The 23,210-nt window shown below is 41.8% G+C and overlaps 1 protein-coding gene across 1 annotated transcript in view; it reads left to right on the top strand.

Annotated features, from left to right (window-relative positions):
- The window catches only part of SRD5A2 (steroid 5 alpha-reductase 2), a 30,811-nt gene extending 13,963 nt beyond the window's left edge, over positions 1-16,848 (top strand). Inside the window, exons 2-5 of the mRNA XM_036334955.1 lie at positions 9,454-9,617; positions 10,745-10,846; positions 13,231-13,381; positions 15,590-16,848. Of these exons, the coding sequence (XP_036190848.1) occupies positions 9,454-9,617; positions 10,745-10,846; positions 13,231-13,381; positions 15,590-15,656 (484 nt within the window). The 3' untranslated portion in view covers positions 15,657-16,848. The remainder of the gene's footprint in view (positions 1-9,453; positions 9,618-10,744; positions 10,847-13,230; positions 13,382-15,589) is intronic.
- Positions 16,849-23,210: the final 6,362 nt, after the last annotated feature.

A 23,210-nucleotide genomic window follows, 5' to 3' on the forward strand; every position in this document is an offset into this window, starting at 1 on the left:
CCTTTGAGTGGCATTCTCTATTTAGTGGGTTGATAAGAAGTTTTTCTTTTGTTTTACAGTAGGTGGCGCTGAAGCGCAAGTCTTTTAATTCCGTTTGCACTCTGGCTTCTTGGCTCTCTGTAGGGTGGTGGAAAATGCCCTACTTTCCCTGGGGAGGTGGGAATCTCCACTATCACTAGGTTGCCTCAGTCTCAGGGCACCACTCCGTGTAGGAATGTTGCTGGCAATGGGGTTTTGAGCTGGTGAAGTCCCAGTGCTGTCTGAAATCTCAGTGCTGTCCCAGGAGGTTTGGGGGAAAGTTCACACTGAATTTTTCCCACGGTACTAACTTTTCTTTTTTAAAATATATTTTTATTGGTTTCAGAGAGGAAGGGAGAGAGAAAGAGAGAGAAGAAACATCAATGATGAGAAAGAGTCATTGATTGGCTGCCTCTTGCATGCCTCCCACTGGGGATGGAGTCCGCACTTCGGGCCTGTGCCCTGATGTGGAATTGAACCGTGATCTCCTGGTTCATAGGTCGATGCTCAACCACTGAGCCTTGCCGGCCGGGCCCATGGTACTACTTTTGATAAAAATGGTTAACCACTCTATGGCTGAGAAAAAAGAATGTGGTTTTTGTTAGGTTAGGTGGCTCAGGAGGCGGCGCAAGAAATAGAGCCCAGTGAATCAGAAAAGAAAGGAAAGGAAAAGGTTTATTCTGCATCCCCAGGAAACCCACGTACCCCAAGGACAGGGCACGTGGATTCACGCCAACAGGGAGGGGGGCGCTTTTTTTATACTGCGGTTAAGTGAGGGGCGGGGACATGGGCTGAGGAATTCTCTGCTGCAGGGAATGGGCGGGGGGGTGGGGGGTGTGGGGGGTGTGGGGGGGTATGTGGATTAAGGGAGAAGAAGCCTGTATCTGTGTCTGGCACCTTGATCTGTGAGAAATTCCAGGGGAAGTCCATTATCTCATCACATGTCTGCATGCATCCGAACCTGGGCTCTCTCCGACCTAACAGTTTTATTGAATTGAGCCTCTCTTCTACTACATATGGCAATCTAATTTCTCTGTGTGGACACAGAATTTGGAGAAGCCGAAATATCTGGTCAATGCCAATTTGAAAAAATTAGTTACACCAGCCATTGGAAGTTATTATGTCAGTGGTTTTTAATCTTGACTGCGTATTTGAAATCATCTGGGGAAATGCACAATGTCTTATACCTAAGGCTCTGATGAACTTGTCTTCAGTGGGCCTCTTCCTTTCAGTGTTCCTAGAGCCCTTTGGGTGATCTTATGAAGCAGTTGGTAAGAACCTCTGAGGGAGACAAGTGCTCATGCAACTGATTCATTTTTTAAAAACAAACAAACAAACGAACAAACAAACACAGTGGCTGTAGGAGAGCAAAATATTCAATAACATAAACCCTGGAACTAGCTTCACCTGGACTTGAATCCCAGCTCTGATCTTTCATAGCTGTATGACCTTAGGCTAAGTTAATATCATTGTGCCTCAGTTTTCTTATTTGTAAAACGGGAGCAATTAGAACACCTATCCCCTAGGGTTATTATAAATATTAAATGATGTTATATGTAGAAAATACTTAGAACATTCCTTAGAACATAGTAGGCACGATGAAATTATTAGCTGTCTGTGATCCTTTGCTGGTATTTCCTCAGCTGGATGTCTGACCTGAAATTAGTGTCAATGGCCTGATATTACTCTAACAAGATGCTTAGTTCCCTGGGGCTGCTGCAACACATGACCACAAGCTGGGTGGCTTAAAGTAACAGACAATTTCCTCTCACCATTCTGGAGGCCAGAAGTCTGCAGGGTGTTGGTCAAACTGCTCCCTTTGGAAGCTCTACAGAAAAATTCATTCCCTGCCCGTCAGCTTCATGTGGCTGTCAGCATTCCTTGTCTTGTTGTGGCTTCTCTGTACTGTCTTCCCATTGCTTTTCCCCTCTGGGTCTTTCTTCTCCCCCCGCCCCCCTCTTTTTTCCATTTCTTTTTTTCTGTCCCTTTCTTGTATGAGGATATGTGTGATCTCATTTATGCTCCATGCAGATTATCCAGGATAGTTTCTTCTCAAGATCCTTAATTTAATCACATTTTTTGCCATGTAAGATAATTTTAACTTTTTAGTTACAATAAAGTAATATTCAGAAGTTATTGGGATTAGGGAGTGGGCATATCTTGTCTAAGGGCCACCATTCAACCCACTCCACAAGGTCATAATGAAATGTAAGCGGATGGGATGTACCACTGACTCAGTCTGTGTTTAGTCACCTTTGCAGTGGGCCTATACATCCCACTCTCTAATCTGTCGAAAACCATTATTCATAATGACAGGTATGATCTGAGTATACAGACAAGTGAATGTTTATTGCCAGTGTTTGTTATTTCTTGGGAAGGACTCAGGGAAATGGGCTAAGGACTCAGCTGGTTGGCCTAATGCCCTTTGGCATACAGAGAGGCTCCAACAAGGAAATACATCTTGGTGGGTTCTGCTCCAAAGGGAATCATTTGGGGGAAACTCTATTTTATAATTGAATGCAACCTAAAACCTTCACCAATTCTGGCTTTAAACCTGGAAAAGTTTGGTGCTTATTTCAAAAGAGAACAGTGTGATGGTGCATTAATCAGGACTCTCAGTTCCAAGTGACAAAAAAAGTCAGTTCAGATAGCCTTAAGTAAAACCTGAACTTATTAACTGTCATAACTGGAAAATTCCAGATTGCTGCTGTGGTTCCAAAGATACCATCAGGACCTGGTTTCTCTTTTCAGCTCTTGGCTCTACTTCTTTTACTGGCTCTTATTCTCAGAAAGGCTGTCCTTTGGGGTGGCAAAACAATGGTAGAATCTAAGAGCTTATATCCGCTCAGATCCAAGGCATGTGGAAAAAAGTAGTTCTATAAAAAAATATAGATAAAACCTTATTGGGATTTGTTGGGTCACATGCCCATCCTTGCAACAATCACTGTTCCGATTGGCTGAGCAGCATGGAGATGATGAACCCTCTCATGGGCTAAGACTGGGTGAGGAGGTGGGACCCTAGTGGAGAAACAGGGGAGTTACCATAAGAAAGAAGACTAAATGTTGGGTGGCAAGTATAACAGATGACTACTATAGATGCAACAAGATCATTGGACTAACATGACTGAAAACCAAACGTGTCTTCTCTTGAAGGGCATGTGGGACTTCCCCCCAGTTTTATACTTTTATTTCAATTCTCATTTCCAATTGGAAATGAATGAATTGTTTTGAAGCAGAGGACCCTCCTATAAATCCCATCTTTGCTGCCCCTTTGTAGCTAGTTGTGTGGCTTTAGAAAAATTACCACCCCTCTGTGAGCTTCATATTCTTAACTGGCCCGGTGGTCTCTCACACACACACACACACACACACACACACACACACACACACACACCCCTCAGGATAGATGTCTTCTTATTAGGACCATCATCACCAGGATGCATAAACAGAATAGGCCTACCTGAACACAGTCTGATTGATATCAAAAGTCCATGTTGCCCCTGCAACTCTTTGTGTGCGGTTCTAAAACATGTCTGAAATTCCTCTTATTCAGGTGTTTCATTTGGTTCATAGCAATGTGTTTCTAGGGAGCCAGGTAAATATGCAAGTTGATTCCAAGAAGAGGCAACATGAAATCCTCCAGCATTGACTACTACTCACATGCCATCTTGGATGGGATGAGCCAGACAGAGTCCTTTTGTGAGGTGATTTTTATTGCCACATGCAAGCCAACCATCAAGACCTTCAGAAAAATGCTCCATCCTCCCACATCTGTTAGGATTCTTCTCTCACAACGTTTTTTTTTTTTTTTTTTTGTCACTCAGGCAGGGTCTTCATGTTCCCCAGGGATACTCGATGCCATAGGGAATATCTACATTGAAACATTATGTCTATAGTTCTTCTTTCCCCAAGGGTCTCCAGTTGCAAAATGGCATGTCTCCTCCTTAATCACAATGCTCATTTTCACAGTGAAGTAGATATTAGGTAGGGGAGTGCCATCTGATCACTATTTGATTAAAGTAACCATGTGAGGCATGAGTGAGTGACAGGCTCAGCTTTCTTTCAAGGAATAGTTTTTATCTTCAGTCTTCTGTTTTGGTGTAAGAGGTTTGTTGAGCAGGATTCTTAGGTCTCTTCCTAGTCTCCTAAGATCAGTTGCAGATGTATCCACAACAGGTACTAACTCCACTCTTGAAATCTTATTGGCCAGAGGTTTTAGCTATCACTTAGAAGGCAATCCTTAGGTAGAACATCCTGAAGGATTGGGATAAATGAGTGGTAGGTTTCCAGAAAAGAACTAGAACGATTTGAAGACTGGGAAATTTCCAGGAAAAAGAAACTGTTTAGGGTGTGAACATCCATGTCTACGTCATGCATGACTGGGATCCTGAGAAAGTAGGAGAAAGAGGGAAACAGGAGGAGAGGGCCCCACAGGGGATATGATGTGAGCAGACACCAAGACTAGGCTACAAAGGCCAGCTTTACTATGTAGGTCTGAGGCTGACCCTAGGCTTCCTACAGAGAAACTCTAATGACCTATTTCCTGGTTGGAGAAAAAAAGAAACACTTCGTCATTAAGTTCTAATATGTGCCACTTGCATTCAGTTATACCATTTAATTCTTTCAACAACCTTCTGAGGTTGGTACCATTATTGTTATTATCCTTTTATCAATGGGAAACCGAGGTCCAGAGAAGTTAAACTGCTCAGGTCATTTGGTAGTTTAAAAATATGTCCACAATTCTTTCTTGATGTGACTTCCTTGAAAAGATGGTATCCAATTTCCCTCTCCTTGAATGGGAGCCAGAATTTGTGATTTGCTTGTAACAAATACAGTGTGGCAAAGTGATGGTGTGTGATTTTTGAGATGAAATCATAACAAACATAGATTTTGTTGGCATTCTCTCTTGGATTGCTTGTTCTGGGTGAAGCCTGCAACCATATCATGAGGATACCCAAGTGCCCTTGGTTAAACCCAACGTGGATAAGGCCCACGTGAGGAGAAGATGAGGCCTCCTGCCCACTGCTGGCACCAAATGTCCAGCCATATGAGTGAGCCATCTTAGAAGCAGTTCCCCTAGCCCTGGTCAAACCTTCAGATGATTGCTGGTCTAGCCAACACCTTACTTGTGATTTCATGGGGAACTCTGAGCCAAGTCACTCCTGAATCCCTGACACATAGGAACTGTGAGTGAAAATACATGTTTACTGGTGTTTTTGACCAATAAATTTTAAAAAATGGATCTTAGAGAGAGAGGAAGGGAGAGAGAGAGAGAGAGAGAAGAGAGAAGAGAGAAGAGAGAAACATTGATTGGTTGCCTCCTATACTCGCCTTGACAGGGGATCAAACCTGCAACCTAGGTATGTGCCCTGACCAGGAATCAAACCCTCAACCTTTTGGTGTCCAAGCAACTGAGCACATTGGCCAGGGCTCTTCTGGAAGTTTTAAGGTACTGGTTTTTACATTTAAGTCTTTAATCCATTTTGAGTTAAATTTTGTAAGTGGTGTAAGATAGGGGTCCAGTATCATACTTTTGGATGTGGATATCCGATTTTCCTAAGCCATTTATTGAAGAGACTATCTTTTCCTCTTTGAGTATTCTTGGATCCCTTATCTAATATTAGTTGACTGTATATGTGTGAGTTTATTTCTGGGTTCTTGATTCTGTTCCATTGGTTTATGTATCTGTTTTTATGCCAGTACCATACTGTTTTTTTTTTTTTTTATTACTATGTCTTTGTAATATAGTCTGAAATAAGGAAGTGTGATGCCTCCAACTTTGTTCTTCTTTCTTAGAATTTCTTTGGCTCTTCAGGGCATTTTGTAGTTTTATACAAATTTTGGATTGCTTTTTCTATTTCTATGAAAAATACCATTGGAATTTTGATAGGGATTGTATTGAATTTACAGATGCCTTTGGCTATTATGTACAGTTTAACAATATTAAGCATTCTGATTTATGAACATGGGACATATTTCCCACAACATTACTGAAGTAATTTGTAGTTCTTATTTATTAGGCTCCATATCAACATTTGCTGGTGTGTGTGTAGGGGGGTGAGGCCACAGCTTTTTTTTTTTTTTTTTTTTTTTTGGCGCTTGACTGTAGTAGAGCAGCTGTTTTCTTAAAAGTTTCATCGTGCTGGATTGCTCCTGTCCCTGGTTGTTTGATAGAGACCAAGATGTCTTTAAACTGGATGTCTAAGAGGAAGTTGGTCATATGAGTCTGAGTTCAAGGACTACAGCCATCCTGTCTGGAGACATAAATTTGGGAGTGATCATTCTATTGATGATATGTAAAGATCTGATACTAGATGTGATTACATACATGGTGACTATGAATAAAGAAGAAAAGAGCCCTGAGCCCTGGGGCATGCCAATATTTAGAAGCCAAGCGGGTGAAGAGAAACCAGCAAAGGAAAATGAAGAGAAATCAGCGACGTAGAAGAACCAAGGGAAAGTGTTGTGCTGGGAGCTGAATGAAGGAAGTGTTTCCAGAGGATGGAATGATTACCTTGTTAAATAAGAGAGCTGAAAATCGGCTGTTGGATTTGGAAATGTGGAAGTCTCTGGTGGTCTTGCCAAGATGAGTTTCTATACAGGGGAGGAAGGGAGGAAAGAAGAGGAGAGGACAGATGGTGAATATGGACAACTATTTGGGGGCATTTTGCTGTAAAGAAAAAAGAGGTGGTGGTTTAAGGGGGAGATGGGGCTGAGGAAGGAGTATATAACAAGTAAATATATGTATAGAAACCTAGTATTTAGATATAGAACTTGAATTTATTTTGATTGACAATAAAGTCTAAAATTTCATATAGTGAAAAGTCTTCAATAAGCTTGGTAATCTTAGCAATAGCGTTTATATTTGAACAAGACTTAGTTGAATATGAGTTAGTCTATGCAAGATGTATAATTTTAAAGGTTATTTCTTTGGTTAAATTGGATTTGCAATTTCAGTTAACCCTTTCCAATAAGAGTCCCCCCAAATGAATATTTACTTAGCAGTGGTAGAAAATTTCATATTTACAGAGTACTTATCAGTCTCATGCATCAGAACAAACACAAAAGAATGAAGTTACATGAGAAATGTAAGGGAGAAATAAAGTGAAGTGCTCTCAAATCAGGGATACTGAGTCCCAGGCCTTGTGTGGGACATGGGATCTGAAGGTGAAACTCATCTGCAACCCACCACAGCATTAATTTCAGCTTGACTCTTTCCCCCGTCCTCATCATTGTTTTTATTGCTTTCTACATGGAAACATTTATTTTGAACTGCTTCCAGTTTTCCGACATCAAAATGATTTGGATTAGAGGAACTGTATTTGTTCTCCAGGACTCCTGCCCCTCCAGAGCCTTTTGCTGGTGCTGTGTTCACCCACCTCCTTCCCTTTTCCTACTGGGAGCTCCAGCTGGGCCGCATTTCCCAGGCTCCCCTGTAGTTTGGTGGAGCCAGAGCAATGAGGATGGGAGTCATGGACACCACCACCAGCCTGCAGCCTGGCCCTTTGGATAGCCTTTACAGTCACCCATGCTCTCTCCCTCCCTTGTCTGCTGCCTGGAGGAGGAAGATGCGCTGGAAGAGCCTGGCTCCGGGCTGCAGAGCACAGCATCACCCCTGAGCAGGTTTGCACAGTGGCCCGAGCAAGAAATGAGCTTTTACATGTGGGATCTCCGAGACTTTGGAATTGTTTATTATAGTGGTGAGCCTGCGATTGATACATACTCCTTTGGTTGAGGTGCGATAGTATTGACTTTGCATTCAGACTTAGGAGGTCCAGAGGATAGGGGTGGGAGGATGCATGGTTTATTTGGAAAGCATGGCTACATGCACCGTATCTTGGGTTTTCAAAAGGCAAGGACTTTGTCTTTGGACTTAGTTGGGGGCAAATGCATGCCACTGAGAAAGAGATATTTAGTAAATTTATTAGGAAAAAAAGTAAGTTGGATTCTTTTTTTCTTTTAAAGATTTTTAAAATTGATTTTGAGAAAGAGAGAGAGAGAGAGAGAGAGAGAGAGAGAGAGAGAGAGAGAGAGAGAGAGAGAGAGACATTGATGTGAGAGCAAAACATCAATCAGCTGTCTCCTGCATGCCCTTGACTGGGTATCAAACCGGTGACCTTTTGGTGCACAGGAAGATGCCCAACCATCTGAGCCACACTGGCCAGGGCAAGTTAGATTCTTATTGAACTTCTTACAACAAAATAACTCCAGATGTATCAAAGTTTTAAACATAAATATTATTAAATTAATGGGAAAATTTGAGTTATAACAAAATTGTGTTTGAGTGGATACACTCTAGAAGTAACCAAAATAGTCATCAAAGCAAAACAGATAAACCCATGTGGTATATTCTTACATGAGAATAATATGTAACAATAAAAATAAATGAAGTATAGCTATACACAACAATATGTGTGAGTCTCAGAAACATAATGATGAGTTAAATAAACAAGGCATTAAATGATATGCTAAACATCATAGAGTCTGGTTCACTTTATATGGAATTAAGAATGAGCAAAATAAAGTATCTTTTTTAGGAATGTATACAAATTTGGTAAAATTACACAGGGGCAAAAGGAAATGATTATTATAAAAATCAGGATGGTGGTTACCTCTGGGGTGATGATGGTACTGTGAACAGAGAGGGACCCATGGGAGGCTTTTTGGGTGATGACTGTTCTATTTCTTGACTTAGTGACTATGTGTGCATTTATTTGATAGTGATTCATTAAACTATTCATATAGGTTTATGAGCTTTCCTGTTGTATCGCACCATAGAGAAGAAAAATTATGAAGAGGATGTAATTTGACATATAGGTTTTAGCACACCTTGGGCAATGTTTATTTTGAGGTTATTTATATTTTTAAGTGCTTCTTCCTAGATTCCTCTAGATCCATAATTCTTAACATTTAGAGAAGTTTCTACTTGCTCAAGGGATTCTGTAGCCCCTTATTAGGGGATGCTATAATATCAGTAATGAAATCACGTAAGAAAGACATTATGGAAAGCCATACAGTCAGGTGGCTGCTATCAAAATGCCATTCCACTGGCAGATGGGGTAAGCCAGACTGTACCTTTCTTCCCGTATCATCTGGATTTTCTTCTTGATTTATCGAAAGCACCAGCATCCAATCCTGGGCTCCTAGGATTAAATTTACTAACTACCATATGGGCATGACATTTACCTTTCAAGATGGTTGTAAGAATAAAATAAGATAATAAATGGTGACTACAATGGCTTTTCATGAAACAAGACAAACAATATCATAAATACATGTTTTAGGGCCAGATCATGTTCTTTGTTGCACAAATTTAAGGAAAAATGTTTTTTTAAAAATAGGTTTGATGTGATGATCGGCTTGAAACCCTATCCTCTTGTTGATATATATATATATTTAACAAGGGATCCTGATCTTTCTCCCCGTATGCCCCAGGACATTGGTTTACCCCTTCCTCATGAGAGGGAGGCCTTTTCCAGTCGCGGTGCTTTTCAGAGGCTTTGTCTTCTGTACGGGAAACGGACTCCTGCAAGGCTACTACCTGACTTACTGCACTGAGTACCCTGCCGATTGGTACACAGACATACGGTTTATCCTGGGTAAGTACATCTGACCACTTTCCACCCAACACAGCTCTCCACTGTCTAACTCACCATCACCTCTGCCCCCCCATCACAGCAACCCCTCAATGATTCCATTCTCCTGTCCTCTCACCCTTACCCTCATCTTTTCTCTTTATAGCCACCTGAGAGAGCTTTGAAAAACATCATGTCATTCATTCCTCAGCTCAGAACTCTCCGATGGCTTCAGGATAAAATGCAAATTCCTTACCATGGCCTATGAAACCCATGTGTCCTTGGTTCAGCCCCATTTCCCGACCTCATTTCCAGCCTCTGTTCACCTCATTGCTGTGCTGTGGCCTCAGTGGCTTTCCTGCTGAGCCTTAAATGGTCAGGCTGGTGCTGCTTCAGAGCTTTTCTGTGCAGACCACTCCCTCTGCCTGGAATACCCTGATCCTATATGTTCATGAAGCTTGGTCCCTCACTTTATTTAGGTCTTTATCAATCTACGCCTCCTCTAATAGACTTTCCCTGACCAGCTATTTATAAAATTGTAGAAAATGCTAATTATTGAAATTGTTTCATTATCTTCAAGAGGAATTAAAGTCCAGGAAGGTTCAACTATTTATATGTTATTATGGCTCAGACCAAAAATCTAGGGATTGCCTTCAGTTCCTCTCTTTACATCACGTAGCACATTCTAGCCATCAGCTTAGTGCTGCCGCCTGTAGCTCCAAAATGTGACAGGGGTGCTTACTTCACCCTGGTCCAAGCCACAGTGACCTCATGCCTGGACTGCCACAGTGACCTTCAAACTAAACTGGCCTACAGTAACCCCTTGTCCACACAGCGGCCAGAGTGAACGTTTGAGAGTACAAACAACCAGAGGATCAGTTGTACGAATGTTGAAACGTGTGCACGATGGAGTATGCTGGAACCACAAAAACAACAAAGGAAAACAAACAGAAGCAAAAGAGATCTCTGTGTGCTCATGTGGTGACAACTCTGTCCCTTTTGGGGGTCGGGTGAGGCGTATCGTAGTACTATTCTTAGAATTCGAAATTAAATGCCCTTTCCTTCATTTTCAGAAAAAAAAAAACGTGGCTTGTGCGAAAAACATCAAAATCAGGACACATTTTTCACTTCCCTCTGTCTTCTTTGCCTAGGTGTTTGCTTATTTGTTTTGGGAATGGGAATCAACATTCACAGTGACTATCTATTGCGCCAGCTCAGGAAGCCTGGAGAAGTCATCTATAAGATTCCACAAGGTAATGTCTCCCTTCCCCTCCAGATTCCCAGTCCTTCTAGGGAGCGTGTCCTAGGAATTATGCGGTAACAAATGGAGGGGGTGCACGGACAATCCGGGGACTTCTTCCCCCATCCCATCTCACCCCACAACACATGCATTTCTGATCTGAACCCTGAAGTTCCAGAGATGTACAAGAGTTCTTCAGAGAAACAGAACCAATACGCTGTAGGTATAAATATATAATGTTTATTATAAGGAATTGGCTTATATGATTATGGAGGCTGAGAGGGCCTAGGATCTGCCCTCTGCCAGTTGGAGGCCCAGGAGAGCAGGAGTATATGTTCCAGCCAGAGTGCAGGGGAGGACAGACCTCCCAGCTCAGTCAGCCAGGCAGCGTGATTCTCCCTGCTAGACCTTTTTTGTTCCATTCAGGCCCTCAGTGGATTGGATGAGGTCCACCTGCCGTGGGGAGGGCAATCTGTTTACTCAGTCTATCAATTCACATATTAATGTCATCCAGAAACACCCCCCTGGACACACCCAGAATGTTTTAACCAAATATCTGGGCACTCCGTGGCCCATTCAAGTTGACACAAAAAATGAACTATCATGTGTACACAGTGTTGATACTTCCTATGCAGCAAATAGAGCTGAATTATGATGACCAGCAGATCTGTCCTCTTCAATGAAGTCTCACTAGATTTATCTAATGGGTAGTCAGGGGTAGCACTTGCATATTTCCTGCCACTTGTATACTCTCAAAGGCGGAGAGAATCATATATACTTAATTAAAAATTAGGATGAGATGTGTTACAAGTGCATTTTCAGAGATAAATTCTAATTGCTCCCAAGAAACCAGGGTGTGAGCTGACAATTATAAGCAGGTGGGAGTGAATCAGTCCTATAATCCTTCAATATTTGTAGTGAGGTATTTGTGTGGGATAGTGGGTCTCATCATTTTTAAAAAGTATATAGTTTTGTTGATTTCAGAGAGGGAGAGAGAGAAACATCAATGATGAGAGAGAATCATTGATCAGCTGCCTCCTGCACAGCCCCCACTGGGGATGGAGCCCGCAACCCAGGCATGTGCCCTTGACTGGAATCGAACCTGGAACCCTTCAGTCCACAGGCCAATGCTCTATCCACTGAGCCAAACCAGCTAGGACCAATCATTTTTTTAAATGTAAATAGAACCCTTTACATTAAACCTTTTCCTGAACTAGGATATGGTGATAATTATTCATTAATATTATTATTAATTAATAATTATTTAGGATTAATATTCATTGATTAAGAAAATAATGACAATGCTACTATGAATTCAATAGCACATTTAAATGAATATGTGTTGCTGACATCCTAACAGTATCTACATCAAACAAAAAAGCATGGGTTGAGATGTACCATTTGCGATCACAGACAATTTATGGCCTCTTTGCAATAGATCCGTGGTTCCTCCTGGGGTCTGGGGAATTACAGGCGGGAAACCGCTGATGCAATGTCAGCCTTAGGAAGGTAACTTTAAGGGGTTTCAATTTTTAAAGCTTCACTTAGTAACTAGACAAAGAAGAGCAGAGAAAGCTCTTAAAAGCTAGATTGCCAAGGTTAGTTTCCAACTACTGAATTATACTAGAGAATGATTTAAGAACAAATGTCCTTTATGTAACTATGGAAAGAAAATACTTGTTTTAGGAGACACTTTGCCAGTTTAATGTGGGGCAGAAGTTTTGGGTACAGATACATTTACTATGACTAGGAAGTGGCGATTTCTAGTATAGTTCTGTTATTAGAATACATACATGGTTGGATTAAAAAAAAAACAACCTTAAAAAAATCAATTGCATCAGACCTCACTGGCCTCCAGGAGGTCAGAGACCTGCAGTTCCTTCTCCCTCCTTTAGAATTGAACACAATGTACTGCTTTGGGAGGGCAAGGGCCAAAGGAGAACTGAATGACCTTCTCACATCATATTATTACTCCCACCGAGTTTGTTGTTTTTCCTGTGGCTGTGAATGTGAAATATGCTGACCCGCAGGGGGGGTGTGCAGGGAAGGAGTGAGCAGGTGGCCTGGAATCGCTACTTAATAGAATGAAACAAAACCTAGACCTCCTGTCCCTCATCCTTGTCCTGTGGGGAACCAGTTGTTAGAGATCTGGATGGAGCCCACCAAGCAGCTGGGCCACTCCTCGCGGTTGCAGGATGTTCTGAGGACAGCAGACTGCCGTGGCTTTGTTTTCCTTTCTCCCCAAGTGGGTTCCGGCAAGCTGTGATGACTGGGAAGAGAGTCCCCAGGCCCACGTTTGATCTAGCCACCCTTAAGCATTTTGGAGCAAAGGAGAGGGACTTTCACGTCACAGTGATCCAGCTCTGATGGTTGACGTTTTGATTCTTCTGCACGCAGGGGGCTTGTTCACGTACGTTTCTGGAGCCAATTTCCTTGGTGAGATCATCGAATGGATCGGCTATGCCCTGGCCACCTGGTCCCTCCCGGCACTTGCATTTGCATTTTTCTCACTTTGTTTCCTTGGGCTGCGAGCTTTTCACCATCATAGGTAAACTTGTCAACCCCCATGGCAGTCTCCGCATAGCTTTCCACTCCTAATGGGCTTTCAGCACAGAATCCTGGAGACGCCAGGATCATGCCCCGGAATCTCTGTAATACCAGGGCTTATTTGGGTACTCTCCTTCTTCCCCTACCCCCGCCCTCCATAAATCACAGCTAAGGTCATTGCTGGCTTCCTGGGAAGGTGGGTAAGCGATTACTCGTGTGGTGCAATTTCAGGACTGTTCTATCTATGGGAAATACCAGCAAATTGCTGGGTTTACAACCTTCCCTCTATAGGTCTAGCCTGAAGCTTTCCGAACTCCCACCTCCCTCCCAGCCCTTGCACCTCGGTGGGGTGGGGACCAGAGAGTCAAAAGTGTCACTGGCAGGGGAAGGGTAACATGCTAAGGTGTTATCAGGCTTTAAATGCCAATTTCAGATTCTTTCTCTAAAATGGCTTTTGTACTTGGAGGAAAGAGAAAGATTGTGATGTGATGTGATGTGATGTGTGTGTGTGTGTGTGTGTGTGTGTGTGTGTGTGTGTGTGTGTGAGAGAGAGAGAGAGAGAGAGAGAGAGAGAGAGAGAGAGAGAGAGGGAATTCAAAAGGAACGGAAATAGACCTGGAACCAGGACCCTGCCTAGACGTTTTAGTCCAGCTTCTTAATTTCATAGTCTTGAAGGCTAACTAAGAATGTGTCCTTTTCCTCAGAGTGGAATTTATGCAGAGACCTGTCAGAAATGAGTGAAACAATAGCTCTCCTCAAGACCTACTCATGCTACCTCCTAGTCTTGGGGAGTGGGTGGAGGGCCACAGAGGCTCCCCAGATGGTAAGAGTGTCAGTATAACCATTCTCCCCACCTCCAGGCAGGGTCTGTTGCCCACCTGAGGCCAAGGGGACATGGAGAGGAGAGGGTGTCAGCCAGTAGTCGGAGGGGCTCTGAGAAGCATGATTGAGTTGGGCTCGGTCAGAGGAAGGACAGCAATTGCATCTGAGGGTTCCAGCTGTTGCAGCCACAAAATCCAAACGGAGCCCTTATGCTTTTATGTCAGCATCCCCAGAGGGAGGGCAAGAGGTGTCTTTCTCACAGGGCTAACTGGGCTCTGTGTGAGGCTGCTCATAACACCTCTCCAGTCATAGCTCCAACATCCAGCCACCTCTGGGAGAGTATTGTTACTATTTGTCCCTCAGGTCCAATTAAGGTACTTTCACAGAGGGTACCATGATTATAACTTGAGCGCTACCAGCTTCAAAGGACAGCCAGGTCACTTAAGGATAAAGCCCTTTTACAAGATGCATCGGTCTCCTAGGGCTGCCGAAGATGATGGCCACAAACTGAGTGGCTTTATTCTCTCAGAGTTTATTCTCGCTGTTAAAAGTGGCAAATATGTTCTTCCATTCAGTGGGTTGCTGTTTCATTTTGTTGATGGTTTCCTCTGCTGTGCAAAAACGTTTTTGGCTTGATGTCTGCCCATTTGTTTATTTTTTCTTTTGTTTCCATTGCCTGGGGAGGTATGTCAGAAAAAATGTGGTTAAGAGAAATGTCTGAGATTTTACTGCCTAATTTTTCTCCTAGGAGTTTCATGGTTTTGAGTCTTACATTTAAGTCTTTAATCCATTCTAAGTCTATTCTTTTATATGGTATAAGAAAGTGGTCTAGTTTTATTTTTTTTGCATGTGTCTGTCCAATTTTCCCAACACCATTTACTGAATAGACTATATTTACCCCATTGTATGTTCTTGCCTCCTTTGTCAAATATTAATTGGCCAAATAGGCATGGGTTTATTTCTGGGCTCTCTGTTCTGTTCCATTGATCTAGATGTCTGTTTTTATGTCAGTACCATGCTGCTTTGATTACTATGGCCTTGTAGTATAGTTTGCTATCAGGTAGGCACGATATCTCCAACTTTGGAGGTAAAAGACCTGTACTCGGGAAATTATAAGACACTGAAGAAAGAAATAGAAGGAGATACAAGTAAATGGAAGCATATACCATACTCACGGATAGGAAGATTTACTTATTTCGCAGCACACGAAGCCTCAACATTGATAAGAGCAGGATGCAGGAGGGAGAAGATGGGCCAATGGCCATTGGGAAGAGTTGGGCCCTGAATAAATGCAGGCTGATTTATAAGAAAGATTTCAGATACAGCAAACCTCAACCGTTGACCACTGCTTGATTATGTTTTTAATTATTTGTTTCTCGTCTCTTAGGTTCTACCTCAAGATCTTTGAGGACTACCCCAAATTTCGGAAAGCCCTCATTCCCTTTATCTTTTAAAGAAACCAAATTTAAAAAGGAACAAAACTCCCACAATGTTGTTGAAAATCACTGTAACCTTTACAGTTCACATATCTATGATGTAATAGTTCGTATATACATGACATACGCAATGGTAGGCCTTCTGTGCTCTTTCAGCTGGCCTGGAGAGTCTGCATGATAACCCCCCCCCCCCCCCCAGGGCTCTTGATCCTGATCTCGTGTTGAAGCTTCAACCATGCCCTTGGCTATTCCTCCTAGAAAGTGCAAGGCTTCCCCACGTGTGTTTCTTTGTGTGACCCAAGTTCATGTGGCTTTATACCCGCTCTACATCAATGTCAGAAAGCTCTGCAGTCAAGAAAATTTTGCGTGGAGGGTAGTGTTTATAGACTTAATTAAAGATGCATATTCTACACCCATATGAATAAGGAGAGATTTAAATTCTGAAGCTGCACAGCCCCCGAGCAAATCTACCGCCAAATGAAAACTGAGTCACGTCTTCCTTTTCCTTAGATAATTAGGAAAGATGTGAGATGGCGAGGCAGCTTTTAAACAGAGGAGCCCTCTCTTCCCATTGCTGCAAATGCAACCATCCCTTAACCCCATTTCAAATGTTTGCAGTGTCTTAGGGCCTCTGTCTTCCTGAGGATTTCATTCCCTCGGTTAGAGGCATCAGAGCTTAACGCGGAGAACTAGTTTTCCTGATGGTTTCAGTGACACAAAGAAAAAGACACAGCAGTGGATGGCTCCTGAGAGAGTGCAGAAGAGTTTTAGAGTGGCTCCTGCAAACTCTCCTATCCTTGGAAACCGGTGGAAATATCCAAATAATGAGCGGGCGTCAAGTAAGGAGACGACGAAGGACAGATGCTGCTTGCCTCAGCGAGGTGTCCACAGTGACAGTGAAGCAAAGCAGAAGAACCCAGCACCACTCACCTCTGGGTTTCTCCCCCACAGCTCCAGGACCGGAGCTAGAAGGTGCATCTTGAACATCAGCTCTCAAAGGAGCCCAGAACAGAAGCCAAGAGCTGCAACCAGAAAGAGGAATCAGGGCAGAAAGCCTGTTTGTTTGTTTTTGCGGGGGGAGGGGTAGCAGGCTCACACAGTAATTTACAAGTATCTTGATTTTCTTTTTTTTTTTACATTCAATGTTTCTAAAATTTAAAAATGAGGAGGTTTTTGCATTCTAGTTTCTTTTTTTATTCTTTTATTTTTTTTGGGGGGGATGTTAATCCTCACCAGAAGATATTTTTCCATTGATTTTTAGAGAGCGGAAGGGAAGGGGAGAGACAGAGAGACAGAGAAACATCGATGTGAGAGAGACACATTGATTGGTTGCCTGCAACCAAGGTACGTGCCCTTGACAAGAATCGAACCCGTGACCATTCAGTCCGCAGGCTGACGCTCTATCCACTGACCCAAACCGGCTAGGGCCATTCTAGTTTCTTTAAAAAGTTGGAGAACCTGATCTCATGGAGCCTGCTAAGAACAGGGACTAATCAGCTAGTTTTCGCTAGAATTGGCAGCCTGTGTGGAGGGTCACCCAAGCCTGGGTGCTGAGACGATGGGCTGTGGGAGGAAGGGCTGAAAACCTGCAATGAGAATGTATGAAGGTACTTGTGTCCTCTGATCTAGGCCTGTAGCAAGGATTGGTAAAATGGAGCAAGCTCTTTTGAGAAATGAACACCAGTGTTACGAGATGTGGTGCTATGCATAGAAATTCACATAAGACTCTTGGATGATTTGAGGATGCTGCAGATTACTGAAAAATACAAATTGTAATCATGTAAATAAGTGTTTTTGCTGTTCATTAAATACCTCCTGAATCATGGATGTTAAGTACTTTGTTTGAATTAAAAGGCCGCTGGACTCATGAAGATTTTTATAAGATGTTGAGCTGTGGTTTTCCTCCCCCCCTCTTTTTTCATCGTTTTAGTGTTGCTTCTTCTGTCTTTGTTTTGCCAACTTGAAATTAGGGGCTTTGAGCTGAAACCAAAATGAAGAATGACTTGCAGAGCTTCTCCACCACAGTTCAGGACTCCAGGGAGGTGCGGTAAAGGCGCAGGGAATTGTGCTATGGTAGATGCCATCCAAGAGCTCAGGAATACAGAGGGGCAGGGGAGACACTCCTTGAAATGAACCTTAAAGTGTAGTTGGGGCTCTGTGAAACAAGACTTCCAGTTCTCTCCATGACACTCAAAACTGCTGTTCTTAAATCTGTTATAACCAGAGAAAGCTCCACATCAGTCGCAATGTAGCAAGTGTTCAATAAATGGTGGTATTATTTGCCCAGTACTTGTAATCTCAAGACAAAGCTGTGATTTAGCATTTACATTTTTTGCCACTAAAGGTTCTTTCTAGAATTTTATTTTGGCCAACTCTGATTTGATAAGGTAACTTGCATATTTGGAAATAAAAAAACCCCACACCTATTGTCATTTCGAGTTAATATTATCATGGGCCTTTAAGTTTAAATATAATGTAGCCCAGCCAGTGTGGCTCAGTTGGTTAAGCACTGACCCATGCACCAAAAGGTCACTGGTTTGATTCCTGGTCAGGGCTCATGCTGGGGTTGCAGGCTCGATCCCCGGTAAGGTGCGTGCAGGAAGCAGCCAACGGATGTTTCTTTTTCACTGATATTTCTATCTGTCTCCTTATCCCTCTCTCTCTAAAAATCAATAACATTTTAAAAGTTTATTAAAAGTTTTAAATATAGTGTGGAATGAACTCTGTGTAGTCTTAAACCGTCCCTTGATAACTAAGGTATTCTTAGTGCTCTACAACCATTGTTTTCAATGCGTAGGGTTAGAATATGTACCTAGATTGAATACAATAAAGTCTGAATGTGTGCTCATCCCTAAATATATTTTCTATTTCTCCTAAAAATAGAGTGCAAAAAATATGGTTAATTTAAGTTTCTAGGCAGTCGTTTTCGGTTAGAATAATACAAGTGTCTAATTATTAACTAACAAGATACTTTGACTTGCTCTTGCTGAAACTTTCAGGGTCAGCATGGTTTCCTGTTGACCTTGTAGGTAGGAGATGTTGGGGAGTTTTGTTTGTTTTTCAGAATTGAAAGATCCGAAGCACACTTTAGACTTCAGCTAGTCCCACCCCTTCTTATTATAGCTGGAGACACAGAGAGCCATGGTGTCAGAATGCCTCCCAGGTTCCATGGCTGGTCGGAGTAGTCACCATATCACATACTTTTAAGGATCAGAAGTTCTTTTTTTTTTTTTTTTTTTTAAGTAGAAAAACAGCCATAGCTGAAAGGCTATACCATATTTTATTTTTTAAAAATATACTTTATTGATTTTTTTTTACAGAAAGGAAGGAAGAGGGATAGAGAGGTAGAAACATCGATGAGAGAGAAACATCGATCAGCTGCCTCCTGCACACTCCCTACTGGGGATGTGTCCGCAACCAAGGTACATGCCCTTGACCGGAATCGAACCTGGGATCCTTCAGTCTGCAGGCTGACACTCTATCCACTGAGCCAAACCGGTTAGGGCTTTACCATATTTTAGATACCCACCGACAGTCATGCCTATTGAGTGGAACCCAGTTCCCTTGCTCTATGGGGAGGCTCAGGCTGATGCCCTTCTCATGAACGTATCTGATAAAATGAAGGTTAGTAGAGATCTTAGTGTAGTAGAAATGACATTCATATTCAGTGTGGAAAAGGTTTTAAGTCACAAACCCCCCTTACCCCCAATTCAATAAGTACCATTAGCTCCACTGAATTCTGAAGAAGAAAGGACCTCTAATGAGAAATTTGCAATTCAACACTAATTTAGGTGGTTTAAACCCTTTCAGGAACAAATAAATAGACCCAGGATTTCACCGCCCTGTAGTTGTTCAATAGCCATCCTGACTTCTTGTGGTAACCTCATGGCCATCTTACCAAGAAGCAAGGGAGAAAGCTCTTGATAGGGTGTTGGGAATGGACTCATGAAGACAAGGGATTACGTTAAGAAAAAAAGAAAACTCACAGACACTGACAACCAGAGGGAAATAGGAGTGGGGGTAGATGAAGATAAAGGGGGGATAAATGGTGATGGAAAGAGACTTGACTAGGGGTGTTAAGCACACAGTACAATATACAGGTGGTGTATTATAGAATTGTACACCTAAAACCTATATAATTTTATTAACCAATGTCACCCCAATAAATTCAATTAGAAAAAGAGTCATTTCCTTTCTTGCCTGGACTTTTAATTCTCTAATAGGCTGTGAGCTGAGATCCAGGCATGGCAAGTAAGCAGAGGAACGCTAACTGTAAAGCAAAACCTTCTAGAGAAGGCTGTTGATGGTTTTATAGCCTCCACAACATCCCATGATAAAAGGAGAGGCATGGTGCCAGGCAGTAACTGGGTGCTTGGATGATTTAATAGCCTTTGAGTGCATTTAATACCTAAGAAAGAGATTTTCTCATTCTTTCTCTAAGTCCACTGAGCTGTGATCTTGAAAGGTTCTATATTATTTGTATTGTTTCTCATTCCTTCCCACCAGCCATAGCTGGATGAGTGAAAGACATTGTTGGGGAAGGTGAAAATATGTACTAAGTGGTGTTATTTCCTTTTGTCCCAACCTTCTTGAGTTCGGGGTTTGGCTTTACTCAGTGTAGTCAGAGTGTAGGTGACGGATATCCAATACCCGCTCCCACCTGGCAGGCTGGCTGGGAGGAGGAGGAGAACAGAGGGAGAAGGTGGAAGAAGGTGGGTACTTATGTGGGAGGGGTGGGGTGGGATGGGGAGGGTGGACAATGAGGTGAAGCAGGTGGCTTTGGGAGAAAGAGGCCCTCCCTGGCACAGTGCACTTCGTCCGTTTCTCACTTGTCCAGGCTTTAAGTCTGACCCCTTCCCTATCATCCGAAGGACAGGGGCCTCTCAGAGAGAGAGAGAGAGAATGAGTTCTTTGAGCTCCTTTTTCATAAGGGAAGAAGCTGAGGTTCTTTAGACGGCAGCCAGATGGCCGTGCCTCACAATATATAACTTAATTGTATTAACGTCCTCTCACCTCATAAATGTGGTTTTACGTCGCTGCCGCTGTGACACAGGTGAGGAAGAGCTGAAGGAATTGTTGAGAAGCATGTGCAGTGTCCAAGTTCGGTGCAGCCAATGGGGAGATGAGAGCATCCAGGACAGCATCCACCAGCGTGTCCCTTTTCATGGCCTCTGTTTTCCTTTACGCCAGAGGCCCAAAGAAAAGGACCTTCCTTATAGAGATGCATTTTTTCCCCAGCACTGACTAGAAAGTGAATAAGATCAATTAAATTTCATTAACTAACTCATTAATGCATTACTACATTAATTCATTTCCAATCCTATGCACCTATCTGCTTTTAGTTGGGTTAAAGCACCAAGTGACCTGAAATAACAAGTATCTCTTGGCAGGGATTAGTTTATCTGGTGGACCCCTTGTGGCGGAGAAATGAAAGCAGAGGTGAGAGACTGAGCAGTGCTTGGAGTGCCCTCTGGTGGGAACTGCCTGGATGTGCAGAAAGGGTGTTGGGAAACGGGATTGGGACGAGAACTGTGGGCACCCCAGTCACTGGGGAGAGAGGCTAAAAAGAAAATAAAAAGTAAACTTCAAGGGAGAGAGGTTTGATCAACCATAAGGAAGAGAAAAACCTGGCTGTGAGTTCCCCATCACTAGCGTGTTCAGGAAGAGGCTGCAAGATGACTTGTTGGGGAAGGTCAGATTGAATGTCTACACAGCATTATAAAGAAATTAGGAGAAGAAACAGTCTTGTATCTCTAGCTCTAAATTTACTCTTAGTTTTCTGTGGTGTCATTACCTTCAGTCTATAGAGCTCACTGTAACATTTCTTGTGGTGCAAGTGGGTGGCAATGAATCCCTTTAGTTTCCATTATTTGAAAATATCTTTACTTTACCTTCACTCTTGAAAGATATTTTTTGCAAGATAAAAATTCTTCATTAACAGTTTTTGTTTTTTGGTTTTTTTTTGTCAGTGCTTTAAAGATATTTCACTGTATGCCTTCCTCCTTGGTTTCTGAAGAGAAACTGTGATCATTCAAATAGTTGTTGATATTTGATATTCAAATAGAATATGTCATTTTCTCAGCAATTATGATTTTATAATTTTTCTCTTTGTCTTTGGTTTCCAACTGTTTGAGCATAATGTTCCTAGGAATAGTTTTCTTTAAATTTATTTGGTTTAGGCCTTATGGAACTACGGAATCTGTAAATTTAAGTCATTAACCACATTTTGGAAGTTTGGGGCCATTATTTCTTCAAATACTTTTTCAGCCCTCTTTTCTTTCCTTCCTCTTTCTTTGACTACATTTACACCTCTAAGACCATTTGAAATCAGTTCACATATCTATAAGGTTCTGATCATTTTTTTCCTGTTATATACTTTTTATCGATCCATCTTCAAGTTATGGCCTTCAGAGGAAAGCCACAAAAAATGGAAACTCATTGTGTTCCCTTGTGTTCCTGGATGTAAATTTCAACTGTCTTCCAAAAGTTTCCTACTTTTGTTTTGTCTGTAGAGCCTCAGGTGGTTGTTTTTGTATTTTTTCTAGATATTATAACTCTTATTTGTAGCAAAATCAGTTTTTTTATATGTTCATTTCCCAACACAGTAAGCAGAAACTAAGGGTATTATTTTACCTTGAAGTCAGCACAGATTTTAATTCAGCCCTTAACAATTTATACAATCATATTCATATGATGCATTAATGAACATAATGAAGTCTGTAAAAAGAATTTTAAAAAGGTTAAAAACTGTTCATTATATTACACATATTAATGAAGAAAATAACTCATACATTTACAGCATTTTTCATTGATTTGTTCTTAGTTAATTAGATCTTGCTGACTGCCAATGCCTTGGTGTTTTTTACCAGTAAAAATAAATTAAACTATATGAGCCCAAGTTGAAAAGATATTCTACAGTGATATGAAATGTTGCTTACAAACAGGTTGTGTGGTTAAATACATTTGGGATCTGTAGGATTAAACAAAGTTGAATAGGGTCCTTTTCTTTAATATGCTAATATATGTTATGAATTTCCAAAATGAAGACAAAATCAGTATTGCTTTATTATTGCTTTTGTCTCAGACTTCAATATGGTTCATCATGCCACCATACCTGATTCTGTATTTAAAACCTTGATATTTAGTTCATCATAGATTTTTTTTACATTAATTTGTCTTTTAAATGCTGCACTAGAATATTATTTATCTTGACCACTTACTGAGGTTTTTGGTGTCCCCTTAAATTTTGCAAGAACCTCAGTGCCTCATTTGCCTCACTCCAATCCCCTGAATTGATAGATTTACCAATAAAGCTTGGTAATTCCTAAAGCATGAAATTAAACAAACTCATCAACTTGTAAGTATAGGCTTAGCCCTTATCTATATGAACCCCCATTGCCGCTCTTTCTCTACTTTCATCTTGTCACATGAATATTCTGCACTCAATACCCCCTCTAAGCTTTGTTCCTCTTCCATCAAAACCAGGACTGGCTCCCCCTCCCCATTTCTTCTTTACAGCGAATCCAAATTCTTCTTCAGCATCCTGCTCAAGTCTAACTCCCTCCTTACACG

Source organism: Myotis myotis, unplaced genomic scaffold, assembly GCF_014108235.1.
Source record: "Myotis myotis isolate mMyoMyo1 unplaced genomic scaffold, mMyoMyo1.p scaffold_m19_p_14, whole genome shotgun sequence".
NCBI lineage: Eukaryota > Metazoa > Chordata > Mammalia > Chiroptera > Vespertilionidae > Myotis > Myotis myotis.